At 33.2% G+C, this 15,423-nt stretch overlaps 1 protein-coding gene across 2 annotated transcripts; it reads left to right on the top strand.

Moving 5' to 3' along the window:
- Nucleotides 1–2,722: 2,722 nt before the first annotated feature.
- LOC130614517 (uncharacterized) lies at nucleotides 2,723–13,944 on the top strand. Of its 2 annotated transcripts, none has more exons than XM_057435945.1 (4): nucleotides 2,723–3,392; nucleotides 11,582–11,855; nucleotides 12,571–12,731; nucleotides 12,863–13,944. In XM_057435945.1, exons 1-4 carry the CDS (start codon nucleotides 3,212–3,214, stop codon nucleotides 12,934–12,936), a joined length of 690 nt encoding a protein of 229 aa, XP_057291928.1. In that variant the 5' UTR covers nucleotides 2,723–3,211; the 3' UTR covers nucleotides 12,937–13,944. The 2 variants fall into 2 exon arrangements, with proteins under 2 accessions (XP_057291928.1, XP_057291929.1); XM_057435946.1 differs by lacking the exon at nucleotides 2,723–3,392 and adding an exon at nucleotides 9,818–10,729.
- The last annotated feature ends 1,479 nt before the right edge of the window (nucleotides 13,945–15,423 follow it).

Here is a 15,423-nt window from a genome sequence, read left to right as displayed (position 1 = left end):
ACGAAAAGAGAAGGATAAACAACGAGAAAAAATTCTATTCAATTTTTTATTGTATAACAAAAAAATTAAACATGTGTGCGTATACTAGATCCAGTGTTTTTTGCGTTTGTCGGTATATTTTTAACAAGAACGATCATTAAAAATAATCACTGACAATTTAGCAGGAGTTTCCTCTTACTGATAGGGCTTTCCCCTACAGTAAATACTACAATTTCATTGACGTTAGGGACATCCGGGATCTCTTATTCTGAGCAAAAAATATTCGCTGCGCAATGTGAAGAATAACACAAAAATTAAATCGGGTTTATTGTTATAAAAACAATCCTAAGCTAATTTATTCAATTCCTTTGAAATTGAATTGAATAGAGTACACGCGCATAGTACAATAGATCTGGTGGCTGTGTATCCTTCTCTTTTCCTACATTCATGGTAAAAGTGAACATTTAGATTGGAATAAAAATTACACTTCTTATTTATCAAGTTTTTTGAAAAATATGCAGTATTGTTTCTCAGTTTTGTGACAGCTGTTGTTCAAGTATAGAGAACTTTTTGTTGTTATGATATTGCAGTCACTTTTAATTATTGAAAGACAATAAATTCTGCTATAATAAACTTAATTCTCGGCATAGGTTGCGGGAAATAGCAACGAACTCTTTCGTTGTTTAGTGGTGTCATTTGTGAAGAGCGAACCAAATGGCACATTTTTTTTTTATAAAAAAAAATTATGTACACGGTACTTTGATTGCACTCACATGCATAACAAGCGCTTAGATTACACATATAACGTTTTGTACTGATGAAAATACCCGAGACCAATGTTTACAAAAAGGGGACAGCTTAACTACCTTATAATTAGCTTATTATTTACCTTATAAGTAAAACGACGCAACTGTAAATATTACACCTTTTTTCTAGCTAAAGATGAGTTGAAAATCTTTACGTAGTACCGTATATGCACGCGCATATACACTAACAGGCAAGAAAAAAGGAGTACATATGCCAAATGGACTATTTACGTTAATTTATAGATTTTTAGGAATATAAGGTAAAAAATGGACTGGGATTTTCTTTCTTTAATTCTTTAATTATTATCTACCTTGTTTAACCCTATTCGGTCCCGGGTTTTTAACATATTATGACCGAACAAAAAGAAGTAATACTAAGGGCGGATCCAGTGGACGTCAGAACCGGTAAGCGACTGACATCTTTTTAAACTTTAAAAATGTAGATAAGTGAAATATAGAACAAAACGCCGTTCAACCAGCAACCGATACTACATATCATCTTGTTCTGCGCCTAGACTATGACGCGCGTGTGGCGTTCTATCGAATTTACGTGGTCTGTGTACTATGTTGTGGATGGCGTATTTGTCTTCTGCCTTTCGCCGTTTTTGTCGATGTAAGTCAAAAAGTGACTGAAATTCGTATATTTTTTGTTGATTTGATTGGTCAAAACGGCTGATTTGGTTGTTGATATTCCTAATTTCCAGGTCAATCGAAAAAACTATCACTTCTGGGCGAGTATAAAATTATGTAAGCATAGAAGAACCGATGCGGGTAATGTTATCTTGCAGACCCTTCACAGTGGCCTAGAACTCTCCCACTCTTGATCAAGGTTATATGTTGGCCCTTAATTTTATTCTTTCTGTTAAAACATTGCTGCACAGATCATGTTTGAGCTAGTCCGTCTAGTTATGCAAAAGAATGACTTGCGTTATATACAAAATAAATATTTGAAATATTGTAATAAAATAAGTAACCTTCCTTTGTTTTCAAACGAAGATATATTGAACTCAATCGATAACAACAATATATTGAGAAATTATAATGCTGAAGTTTATCTTCCACAGATTTTACAAAAAGACCTTAACAAGTGTGCAGTTGTAGCTTTGTGGCAAGGGTGTAGTTTTTAGGTACATTAAGAACAAAAATTTTCGGCGGAAATTGTTTTGGCGGGAAAACTTCAGCGGAAAATCTTTCGGACACAATTTTTCAATTCAGGGGAAAAATTTTCGGACAAGATTTATAAAATGAAAAAATGTATGGGTAAGCCTTTTAAACAAATTTTAACCAAATTTCAAAAGTAATTATTACGGAAAATGACACAAAAAGAAGGCTAGAAGCATTTATAGTGTACATATATTCAATGAAGATCTAAGAAAGGGTCTTCAGGATCCAATTTTATGGACACCCTAAGAAGCGCTTTGTCTAAACCAAAAGACAAAATAAACCTGGAAGAACAATGCAATGTTGTTTACGAAATCTCGTGTAAAGATTGTGATGCAGTGTACATAGGCGAAACAAAAAGAAAGTTTAAGCAACGAGTACAAGAACATATGCGCGCAGTGAGAAACGGAGATGTGAAGAAAAACGAAATTGCTGACCACAGCTGGAGCAGAAGTCATCAGTTTAATTGGGATGAGAAGAAAATCATTGACTGAGAATCCAGAACAACGGCCAGGAAGATTAAAGAAACCATCAACAGTGTAGCACGTAACAAACACATAAACAGCATTTCATATCAACTTCCTGAGATTTGGTTACCAGCCCTACAGAAGAAGTAGTTACCTACATCTAGGTCCGAAAATGGTAATTACAGTAATTAACTGTAATTATCAGCTCGTTTCTGATTGGTTAATTTTTATGAATTTCGATCCTCTGCAATTATATAAATACATGCTAAACATCATTTTACTTTGCCCGATGATGGGAGAAGGATCTCCCGAAACGTCGCCTACTAAACAATCATGTTCAAGAAATGATAAACTTTCCACAGTAATATGAATACTGAACAGACAAACCGTAATAATAACTTCAATAATGAAAAACTTTCGGCAGACACAAATTTTGTACAGAAAAATTTTCTGACAACGAAAAATCCGACAGGTTTTCCGTCTGAAAATTTTCGTTCTTAATGTAACCATGGATATTTTTTAATCTTTTTATTATTCAGCTTGCTCCATTGCTTTTAAAGTAGCTAGCAGCTGTCTGCCACACAGTGAGTATGGAAACCATAAAAGGTCAATTAAATTTATACAATAGGTTTTGTCAGATAATATTTTGATAAGGAGATTTGCTAAATTAAACCAAACTTAATTGTAAACAAACTTCAGTCACTCTCCACCACAGTGCTTGTTAGCATTTGATTTTTCACAAAAAATGGAAGTTTAAAATGGGAGCTATAGCTTTGACAAAGCTCTTGATCAAGACTTATGTTTTTATTAAGCTCTGAAAGTAGTGGAAATTGCTTGTACAGCTCTGCTTCCATCCTGCTTGTTGGTGACAATTCGTTGGTTAAGGATCTCAGAATTTTACCGTTATTGGAGTTACTTCTGTGTTATGAATATTCCAGTAGGCAGCCTGTTTTGTTGTCGTTATTTGAAGAACACAAAGGTAAGATATTTAAATCTGTTGATAGCGTTTTGCAAATGGTAACATATTTCAAAGCTCTTAATGCTGCTCTGGTTATTCGCGCTCTGTTATGTTGGTAAAAAATGAAGCCATTGGTAACTGTAAAAATTAGAAGTGGTGTAGCTTACTTTGCATATTTGCTTTGTCGTCATTGGCCAACATTAATACATATTTTCCGGATTGTGGTGACTCAAGGGATAAAATTTTATTTGATTGTATAATCAGACCAAGAAATCCGACTCCTTCTTTAAGGACATTGAAATTTCTATTTTGTTTCCGTAGTTTTATTGTTGACTCAAGTACCACCTTTAAGCCTGATCATTTTGTTACCGCAGGTCACAAAAAAACTGCCTTGTGTCTCTACCAAATAAATTTTAGTTCATTATTACTTTACTATGCACTTCACTATATATACTTTTCCACCCCACCCCTGCTACTTCTTTTTTCTTTTTACAGATTCAGCTTGATCTGGCGATACCATTTGTTCTAGAAGTCTCTTGTCAGGAGATTTATGGCAACTTTTAACTACCTATTACGTTATTTTATTTTGTTTTATATCACCTCCACACACTTTACCCCGGGTTTAGCTTGTTCCTGCTAACAGTAACTTGTTTATTAAAGCGCTAGCTGACTGTACTTGTCTGGCACATCAAATAATATATAATGTTATTGAATGTTGCCTAGGCAAGCTGATGAGCCCTGATATTGGGCGAAACAGTCTGATAATATATAATTCATACAGTTGTTTTTATTTTCCTCTAACTTCATACAACAAATTTTTTTTTTCCAAAATCAACGCAAAAAAGTGGTTTTACACGTCGAAGAGCAAGAGAAAATTGGACTTTTAAATTGAAATTTTAGCCTGTTAACGCTTGAGGATGCCGTAAAAAGTAAAAACTTTGATGGGCTTACAGCTTACAGCACCCCTAAAACACCTAGCTATTTTAGCGCGCAGCGGTTTGCTATGCAAACAGCTGCTCTTTTTTTGCTTCGCAAAAATTGTGACTTATATAAAAAGAATTCTACATCTGTCCCTGTACTACAACTATATGGTTTTAAACAACTTATTAAACAACCAACTCGTACCACCAGGCTCAGGTAGACCAATAAGTTCCCAGACTGGGCGGTTGATAACTACCTTGAATCCTAAACGGAGCCTATAGATACCTTTCCTAAGTACAAAGACCATCACCTTTCCATCAGCTTCCTTGTTGACATGTGCCACTATATCCTTGGTTTTGTACAACTCGTTCCTTATCTGGATCCGGATAAAGTTTTTTTTGAGATTGGTACCTACCTTCCTAATGGCGGAGTCATTGTTACTATACTGCTAAATTAAGCCATAGGGGTCGGATCGATATAGCATAAGTAAAAGGCAAAGTCCGCACTAACCTCTGGAAAATATCTGCCTTAAGGCATATGACTTACGGTACAAGATGTTGCCATCTTCAAGACAAAACTTCCCGATATATTTGTTGACTATGAATTATATTCCGGTAGCACGTCGTTGGTGAGTAGGTGGAGCAACCATCCCTTTAGTGTCTGGTCCGATTAACTAAATTTTGCAACCTACTGCGCTACCATGACCTGTGGAATCTCAATAGAGCATCTACATTCTGGCTGCCTATGCTTCGTGCTGGCAACTGTTCCATATATGGTTTCAAATGCGTAAGATTCTATCGTATCACTAACTAGGTCAGAACGATTATGACGTCTAAATAAACCCTTTAACCAGCAATATATCCAGCAACGGGCTTGTGATTTTGGAGTGTCTTGCACTGAGCTAGGATGGAGCAACGAAGGAATCTATAGTACCTGGTAGAATCTCTACGAGGGTGGCAAGCTACCTTAATAACGGTATTGTTATAAGAAAAAAGAAAAAAAGAGTCTCGGCGAGGATAGTTATGTGCATGTTAGTTCCCAGAGGGTGTATTGTGTGACTTTGCGCACATTGATATTTGTAAAATAAATATCATGATTAAAACATTCCAGACCTTTTGCATACATTTTTATCTCAAATTTTTATTACTCTGCTATGTAAAGCTTAGTTTCGCAAAGTTTGGTTGGTAGAAGCACACATTCCAGGATGTAAAAATCAAAGTTGACAACGTTGAAACTATTTAATGCAATTATGCAGAAAATCTTTTCATACGACACAGATATAAAGTTAAATTTAGCAATGTAATATAGTCACATGCTAGAGCATAACAGGTCAGATCATCGTCCTTTTATCGTATCAAGAACACAGCGCAAATGTACCGCGCGAGATAACATTGCGGCGTTTTCGAATTTAAGAATCAAATATGTTTGAAACGATCGTAATGACAGATGTAAACATTGATTTAAGTTTTTTTAAATTTTGTTAATTTTAAGATATTCCCCCCACCCTATAGTGTTCAAAACAGTACGACGAAAACTACTTTTTAATAGCTTGCAGTAGACTTCCGGTAAGTCGAACACCGGTTAACTCAATCTGTTATTTGCTCGAACTGTTTTCTACGGTTCCTTGGACATTTCTTAATACTCCCTTATAAAAACTATTCGTTAACTGGCACTCCGGATAACTCGAACACTCGTTTTTTCAAACCATTTTTTGGTCCCCCTTAGGTTAATTTCTTCGGATAACTCGAACTTTTTAGTGTCTAAGTAGAAAATAAATGTTCGATAAATGAATACTAGTATGTATTGTAGCGAGAAATTTCGAAAAAGCTGTTCTTAATTGGTTCTCTTTACAAAGGAGCCAAAATGTTCCTTTTGTTGGCAGTATAATAAAAGAGATGGCTCTTCAATTTGTTAAAAGTTTTGATCTTGCAAATTTCAAAGCGATATATGGATGGCTGGAGAGGTGGAAAAAAAGGTTAGAAAAAAAATAAATTCTTACACGTAACAAAAGTTCTTCCCTTACAAGTTACAGTCCTCTTTTAAATTACAAGTTCCGTTTTTTAAAAATGTTCACCATGCACTTTTGTCCTGACAGTTGGATAATGCAAGGCACTTGGATGACTTACTGCTTTTGCAATAATATTGATAACGCATTTTCCATAGGGATTGACATGTAGAAAATAAAATATCATTTTAGAAAACTTTCCGTTTTTCCCTAACGGCAAATGGACAATCACTTTTCCATTCTTTTTAACAGCGACAGCATATTTGTCCACAGAGTTGTTTGTTTTAATATCACCACAAAACATTTTCTTGAAGCCCTGGTTTCCAAACACTTTTATAGATATGGAACCCTTTGACGTAAGAAACGATTTCAGTCGAAGTCACAAGTACTAATGGGATATTTTCGATATTTTTTCCTATAAATTCCATATTGAACCAGGCCTTGACTCGAATTATTATCTCATTTTTGTCTAAGTTTGAATTAACGGGAGTTTCACTTAAGTCGAACATTCGTTAAGTCGAACTGTTTTCTCTGCTCCGTTGGAGGTTCAAGTTACCGGGAGTTAACTGTATAAACACTCTTCTCAAAGAGGTTCATGCTACTTACATAAGAATAGTGTGTTTTTTTTTGTTTCAGCCTGAATATTCCTAACGTTTTAACAAATATCATTCTCATTATTCTTAATATATATTCTTAGCATGACTATGGCCTGAAAATAAAAAATGCCTTAGGGGCTGTTCATATGGGAAATATTTCCTTGGGAACCGGGTAAATGTTTCAGCATGATATCAAGTCGAGATCTCGGGTTGTTAACTAACTCTTACAAATTTTAGCTGCGTTTATATGAGGAAAAACATTTACCCGCCTACCGAGGTCTCGGGTGCGCATGATCGAGATCTCGGTAAGCGGGTAATGCATTTTCCCATATGAACAGAAGTTTTCTCGGTAGGCGAGATAAGTTTATGTCGATTCGGCATAATTATCGAAAATAAACAATAGATTCTTATCAATATAAACAATAGAAAATTACCACACGGTGTTTTGTCACCCGAGGAAAAGTTTTCTCACCCATGCCGTTTGAACAAAAAGTTAATAACATAAGCTTGCTATAATTTGTTATAGCTAATGGGAAATTCTGCTATATGTTACGGCTCCTTTATTGTTGCTTTGGACGAATAAAGTAGTTCAGTTTACTATATTAAAATTAAAATTTTCAGCGGAAAAACTTCGACGGAAAAACGTTCGGACGCAATTTTTTATTTCAGCAGAAAAATTGTTGGACAAGATTTACAAAGTAAAATGGGGAAGTCTTTTGGACAAATTTAATCCCAATTTCAAAAGTAATCATTACGAAGGATGACACAAAAAGAAGGCTAGAAGCATTTGTAGTGTACAAGGGTCTTCAGGATTCAAGAGCCTAACCTAGTTCTTAAAATAACGAAAATAATAAGTTCATCAAAAGCTGTAGTTTTCATTTACTTTCTGATTACCCTATATATAGTTTCTATGCACTGGTCCTTTTTTAAAAAAAATTAGAAGAACCAAAAACTTTTGGACAAAAAAACTTTCGGCAGACACAAATTTCAGACGGAAATATTTTTCGGACAAAAAAAATTCGAAAGTTCTTCCGTTTGAAAATTGTCGTTCCCTAATGTATGCGGTAGGAAAGTAAACTTTTATAATCAAATTGCATCAAACAAATTTTTAGATTTGGAACAAACTATCAAGCTTTGACATATTCTTAACTTCTGACCATATTCAGAGTATATTCTCATAAAAAAATATGCGCAAGGAAAACCTGTTCAAGCTTAAGACACAACAAGGAACTAACAAGGAACTAATTTTTTTATGGAAAAGTTGAGTTCTGAAAGTTAGCACGGCTAAAGAATCGTTACACATATATTTAACTCTTTACCAGAAACTCTAAACAACACACCTGCTTCACTTTAGTTTTCTCAGTAGGTACCTCTAGTTGGCGTCTAGATAAAAATCCAATCAGTTTTTCACTTCTATTGATAAATTAAAACTGTACTAGTCGTTAGCCCGTGGAAAATCCACGGGTTCGCCCGTTCTTTTTATACCGCATTGCGTGCTTCTCGCTATTGCGCAGCTAAGCTACCATTTTGCGTCACGTCACAGACAGACGGACAGACATACAGACACACAGACACACAGACAGACACCCTTTTGCTCCTTCAAGTATAGCTACAATTATCACATGTTAAAGTAAGATCAAGTAAAAACTCTAATATGATACGTCAATGGACTTGTAACAGTACGATTGTTAACATCAGTGTCGATTACAAAAATGCACCAAATGTCCATATTTAAAACTTTAGCTAAATATTTAATTTTTGATAATCAACAAAGGCATTGAGATATGGGTTTTACCGTTTCTTTTGCGGATCTACAACGACAAAAATGAATCGAGACTCAGATTAAGTTTTGGAATACGAATTCGAATTTCTCTGGTAACCTCAACTGCTACTCGCTATAGCTAAATGCAAAAAACATTCAAGTCCAGTCAGTGTTAACTAAATAATCAATTTATCGAATGGGTAGACAATGATATAAATGTACTAGTTTAGTTCGTTCAACGTTCGTATCATGGAACTATAAACGCGCGGGCCACCAAAGTATACCCTGCCGACGTCTACAATAATTTACTTCAGTAAAGAAATTTGCTCTCTATTTTCTTTCTTCTTAGATGCGTATTATTGAATCTGCTGAAGAGAAATGCCAACTCAAAAAGATAAGGAATTTGAGTAGAACAAGAATAATACTTTATTTGATTGGCTATTCTGATCTTGTGTTTTAACAAAATTGACGTTCCTGTCTGCAAGAAAGGTTTAAAGAATTTCAACTTTCACTTTGCCTGAGGAGATTTATCTATCCATCTGATTCTAGATATCACAATTTTCCGAACCGATCAGATCCGTTATATTCTTGAATAGATTTCCATCTTTATAGTCCGCAGTGGTTCCCTCTAAGACATTTAAAAATTCCACAATATCTTTTTTAAAAAAATAGGTATATTAAACATTGTTTTTGGTTCCTTTTTTTCTTTAAAAAAAAGTCACCAACGTTCATACAAAATTGATTGAAAATGTTTTTGTACCAAAATATATAATAAAACTATTGATTAGTTGACTAGTAGTGATTTCTGATGAAGACTCGCAAGAGCTGAAATATATTCAATAAATATATACGTGTCTCATTCACTATATTTTATACTATTTCGCATATTACGTTCAGTTTTTATTATATAAAGTATATATACATAATATATATATAATTCCGCTTTTCGTCGCATCTGAAAGTTTATAGTCAATCTATGACTTGATAACTTTACCAAAACATCATCAAAAAAAGAGCTGTAAAAAGTTGATCAGCTCATAATGGAATTTCTTAATCCTGGCAAATTAACAATTGATATATAACAACTTTCAAAATTCTATCTTACATTTCCTTAAACAAATTGCTTGATATAAAGTGATATGTTAGCGTTTTCATAACTATTGCAGTCGTCAAACTTATATATGCGAAAGTTATAAACAAAAAATTACTCTAGTGTTCTTTCCAGGGAATGTCCATGACTTTCTTTATTCAACAATGCGCAACTGCAAGCAAAAAACCAAAATGGTAGACACCGGTAGCTAACAACGCGGCAAGCCAGTTTTGTTTACCATAGGTATAAACAACCACTTTCTAAAGACCTTTTATTTGCTAAAAAAAAATTATATTCATACTTAGCCTAACTCCCGTATCAAAGGTAGCTTTATAAAAGATCTATACCAGCTGCTTCCATTAGTCTAATGAATGAACGTACGATTTTTGCATTGATAAATATGATATAAATAAGAAGTCTTATCTACATTCGATCAATATATCTTATCTGATTAAGCTAGATTTCCACTTAAGAGCAAAGCCCATCGGAACGGAATAGAACGGAACAAGAAACATCCTTTAATTTGATTGTCAATACCTGTTGTCATATTGACAGGATATTAACAGGTCTTTATGTTTCTCTTATTGCTGATAATGCAATAGGAACTGGGAAAGAAGTTATTCAAGCTAAGTTTTGGTAAAAGATAGCAGTCGTTTGAGCAGGAAGTAAAAAAAAAGACATTGAATCTAAGTAGGACACAGAATAACTAATTTAAACCAAGTGGTTGATTAAACAAAAGTATATACTAAAATAAACCAATCAAACCCATTAATATATAGATAAGTAGGAAGTAATTTGAAGACAACAAAAATGTGGTAACACTAATTATTTATAGCTTAACATTGACGCATATAAGAATTTGCTTATACAGTTTATCACATTAGAGAAAGTGCTGTTTATCGTGGAACATGCCACATATATTTAGTAGGCGAATTTCATGTCCTAACACTGCTCATAAATTGCTAGAATACATTGTTAATTTTTGTAAGTATTTCCAATTTCTAATTTTTTATTTCTTGCTTCAATGTGCAAAGATTTCACTCTGGTTTTATTAACATTTCTAATCACAATATTGTGATTGGTAAATTTTACTGAGGTAATGTTATTTTTTTACGTGCAAATCCATTACTTAAACGTTCTATCTAAATAAGCCGAGACCAAATAAAAAACGTTGCTTGTGGTATTATTTTGTGTCTTTTGCCGTTCTCTATTTACAAATATTTACTTGTTTGGTGTTAGAAGGTTTAAAAATGCAAAACTTTCTCAATTCAAACAAACATCTTGATCATTGCATAGTGTCCAGCGCTCATTGAGTAAAATGTAGATTGTGCCAACCTCCTGTTAGACGTTTTGCAAATACAAAGCCTTCGGCAATTCATAGCAAGTGTATACCTCTGTGATTTAATAGATACATTGTTGCATCAATGTTTACATTATTGTGTTTAAGTTAGCTTTTGATTGTAAAACTCAAAATGATTGTATATTCCTGATTAATATGGGACATTTTAAGGTTGCAACATTTGACTTCACTTCAATTTCATATGATTTATAGTATAAAAATATGATAAATAAGAATCAAAACCCTGTGATGATTTTATAATCTATCTCACTTGAAACATATAACCTGCCATAAAAAAAATATAGTTAATATCTTGTAAAGGAATTTAGAGAAGTTGTGTAGAAGTAGTATATTAATGTTTGTCCAGATTTTGGATTGAAAGTTCCACAAATTATACCTGATACTCAGTTCTATCCTCTTTAAATCTAATAATACACATTTAAAAATTATTTTGTAAAACATAACTTTATTGTTATTATTTTATTTTTATCTTTAAGCCTATTTTAAAGTTGTAACCAGTGTGACGTCACTATCCATTGGCATCGTTCTTTATTTTGTACTGGACAATGTTTTTGGCCACTTGCCTTTTTTTGTTGGTGTTTGTATATTGGTAACAGCAGTGTTGGGACAATGTCTAACAAAATGTCGTAGAATGCTGAATAATGGTTCAAGGTTATATCTATTGAGATTATTAAAACTTTATATCGTATTAAACATAATAACCGCATTGGAGTCATGTATTGTTGCTTGTGTTGCTGCTCCAGGTGTAAGGTTAGATTATTTGACTTTATGATCAATTTGCTGTTAACACAGTTCCTTGGGGTTAAATAGCGCAGGGGGAGGTGGTAGGCGGGTAAAGAGATTTGGGGTGACCATTTGGTTCTCTCTGAGTATCTTTCCGTTTAGCTACAACGCTACTGACTTTAGTAGGGAGTTAGTATTTCGCAGATCAATTAAAGTTGAGAAAAAAATTAGGAAGATATTTCAGATGGTGTCATCAAAAATTTCACAAAATCAGTTTCATTGGCTACAACTACATTATTTTCAACTGATGTATTTTTTCTTTAAATAATTCAAAATATGATCCTTTTGAAGTGAAATTCTTATTTTTCTATGAAATTATGTGAGAAAGTTTCCTCGTTTATATGTTTAAAGTTAAAAAATCGGGAAGACTATAATCTCTGTAAAATGTAAACAGTATATAGGTTTTTGTATCAAAATTTATATTTTCTGTTCGATAACATTCGACACTAGACTGATAAAAAAATGACATAAGCTCTTTTTACCTTTCAGAACAATACTAAAATAAGTAGTTTTAGCAAAATAGAAAGGTCATAATTTCTGGATTTTGATAAAGACAATAAACTGATTGAATATTAAAAGTAAGCATATCTTTCTCCAAGATTTCTTTCTCCAAGACCAGTTGGTTTTCCAAGTCGAAATAGGGTTGCTGAATATAATGAGAGTAATTTGTTGACATTTTTAGTTATTACCAACGTGGAACCTGGTTAAAGGACCGAAATGAAGGGATCGTATTTTATTCAGCTTTGGTAATTTGTGGAATAGTTGAGATGGTACTGTCAATGCTTGCATTATCATACAGTGTCACTTTAGGAAAGCTCTTACGTAAAGAAACAGCAACAAATGGTAAAATGTTTACCGTAGTAACAGTTTTATGTACAATTTTACTTTTACCTGCTTAAACCTTGAATGAAGTTGTTGCGAAAAGAAATGATAAATTTTTAAGGCATTTCATTATTTATGATTATTGCTTTTAGATCATTTACAACAACAGGTAAATATTGATTTTCCATCATTGCCACCCTATACCGAGACAGAAATTGTGGCGTAACGCATACAGGGACAAATGACCAACCAAAATACCAAAACACCAACACACCAATAAATCTAACTCTCCTGGATGACCCTCCACCTTCGTATTCAGAAATATGTGACAATTAAACGCAAAGACTACTTGTGATAAAGTCGAGCAGCATTTACTCCTACGATGGAAAAACGCATAATGGTAGCACTGCTGGAAAACTTCCTTTAAATAAAGAAAAAAGATATGTCACATTCAACTGGTTTGTCGAAGAAAACTCTTGTTTTGTAACGAAGAAAACTTGAATGTTTAAATGTCCTGATAGTTGGGAATAATAAAAACAACTTATTAATTTGTGAACTTGCAGTTTTTTGTCTGCTACGTTACAATTTATTTAGTATACACGAAAATAAGAAAACGCTAGAAACATTTAAGACCGTGTGAATTATATCGATAGAAACTATTTTACATAAGCCATTTTTAATTGCGTAATTTTAATAACGCTGCACTTTGTGATGCAAAAATAAAAATCACGTTACAATAATTAAATTCACTTCATCATCGTTGTTGACATCAATCAATGAGTCATAAAATCACAAGTTGTAAACATATAACTTCAGCCGTCATGGAAATAGCTAATATTGTAAGTGAGCATAAAAAAAAATAATATTGTTTTGGCTTCTTGCAAGTAAAAAGAAATTTTTTGAATAAAAAGTATCGGCATTCTCGTACCAGGGGTTTATTTAGTAACGAATGATTTACACAGAGCAGAAATAGAAATCACGTTACGTTAATTAAGTTCATTTTATCATTGTTGATGACAATTAATGAGTTATAATTGTATCATGAAAATATGTTAGCAATAAATGTCTGTGATATGGTCATGTCACATGTAAAATAAACAAACAAACAAACAAATACAGCTTGTACGAAATAAAACTATATAGGAGGTTTAGTAAAACATACAATTTAGTAGATGCGAATTATACTAGAGATTAATACACATTTTCTGATCAAAGGCACCCGCATAATGCTTACCCTTGCTTTGTAATATTATTTGCAAATCTGTTTTAATCAATGAATATGAACAGTGGTGTTTTGTAATATTCTTAACGGAAATTAAAACGTCACGTCAGCCCGTCCTTTATCTACCGTATTTTGCGTTTCCTGCTACTTGAGGTACCATTTTGCGCAGAAACAGACAGAGTACGACTATTATTATAGGAACTGGCGAGTGTGCGGATTTTATTTTTACGTAGTGTAGACAGACCTCTATATAGTGCATGTTTGTTGCTTAACACTGCACGTTAGAATGTAGTAATTACATCTTCAATTCGATTTTAATTATTGCGCTGTTTTATAGCCTTGAATTTTGGTCTGCTAACTGCTTGTTCAATCTGGGACACGATATGTTTTATGAGTGACTATATTGTGTTCCTATTAATAAATAATTTTAAGGAGAACGACATACAATACAGTCATGTCGTTCTCCTAACTAATAATTGTCAGGGTGAAATTGTTTATAGTGTGAATATAAACTTTGTATTGTGTCCGTTAATCTGTTTTTCAACATCTGTTGTGTGATGAATTTAGGCGGTCATGAACTAAACTCGCATGCTAACCTTTGTAAAACCAGCACATAAGTTTTTATTTCAGAAGTAATACTGACAATAAACTGACTGTATGACACTAAATAACACTAATTGTTAAGTTAAATTTTAATTTTGTTGAGTAAAATACCGTTATTAAATTCTGAAGGTTTTTAGACAGGGGGCTTAGTGTTAACTTCATCTGTTTCATCTTTATCTCCATGTTACAGAAGAAGTTCTAGGTCTTCCATCCAACCTTCCAACTGTTCACAGGAAATTGGAAGATAAACTTGTAGTGCCTGGAACATACACAGCCCGTTGTAAAAATAATAAAAAACCTTAGATATTTTGCAAACATAATTTGAGTTGAAAAAGTTAAGCTGCACCATATGGATATGACGTTAAATCAACGAATAATATTGAATTTCTTTGACTGCTTTTATTTTTATATTTTATTTTTTTATTATTATTATTTTTTTTTTTATTTTGTGGGGGGGGGAGGACGGGTAATAAAGAATGATATGTTTAAGATACTGTATCACGTTCCACCACGAAAAAGAAGATAAGAGGTTTAATTAGCATAAAATCAAAGTAATAATTTTTACAAATTTGTTCCTGCAAATTTAACTGCTGAACACTATAGTATCGCATTGTTAAAACTGTCATTATCTTGATTATCTTGTGCGATGATGAGAAGTGTTTTTTACATTTTATTTTAATCTTCCATTTGTGCTTACTTCACGCTTTGCCATTCAGCATGATGGTAATGTATTCCACAATATCTTCAACTTTTTATAACAACGAAAAAGAAACTTATGTAAACAATGAATATCTCCAAAGAGGATTTTTTCATCGAGCTCTTTATTTTTATCTGGCAGAATGTGGATACATGGCATCTGAGAAGTTTTGCTTGAGCGAGACATTGACT

Source organism: Hydractinia symbiolongicarpus, chromosome 11, assembly GCF_029227915.1.
Source record: "Hydractinia symbiolongicarpus strain clone_291-10 chromosome 11, HSymV2.1, whole genome shotgun sequence".
Classification (NCBI taxonomy): domain Eukaryota; kingdom Metazoa; phylum Cnidaria; class Hydrozoa; order Anthoathecata; family Hydractiniidae; genus Hydractinia; species Hydractinia symbiolongicarpus.
The sequence above is the reverse complement of the archived record's forward strand: the minus strand, read 5'-3'. Positions and strand labels throughout refer to the sequence as shown.

Excerpts from the sequence above, each read along its gene's own strand:
- LOC130614517 (XM_057435945.1), top strand. The coding sequence starts at position 3,212 with ATGTTTTTATTAAGCTCTGAAAGTAGTGGAAATTGCTTGTACAGCTCT. Across the intron at positions 3,393-11,581 it reads GTTATTTGAAGAACACAAAG|CCTATTTTAAAGTTGTAACC; the intron begins GTAAGATATTTA and ends TTTATCTTTAAG. Across the intron at positions 12,732-12,862 it reads TAAAGAAACAGCAACAAATG|ATCATTTACAACAACAGGTA; the intron begins GTAAAATGTTTA and ends TATTGCTTTTAG.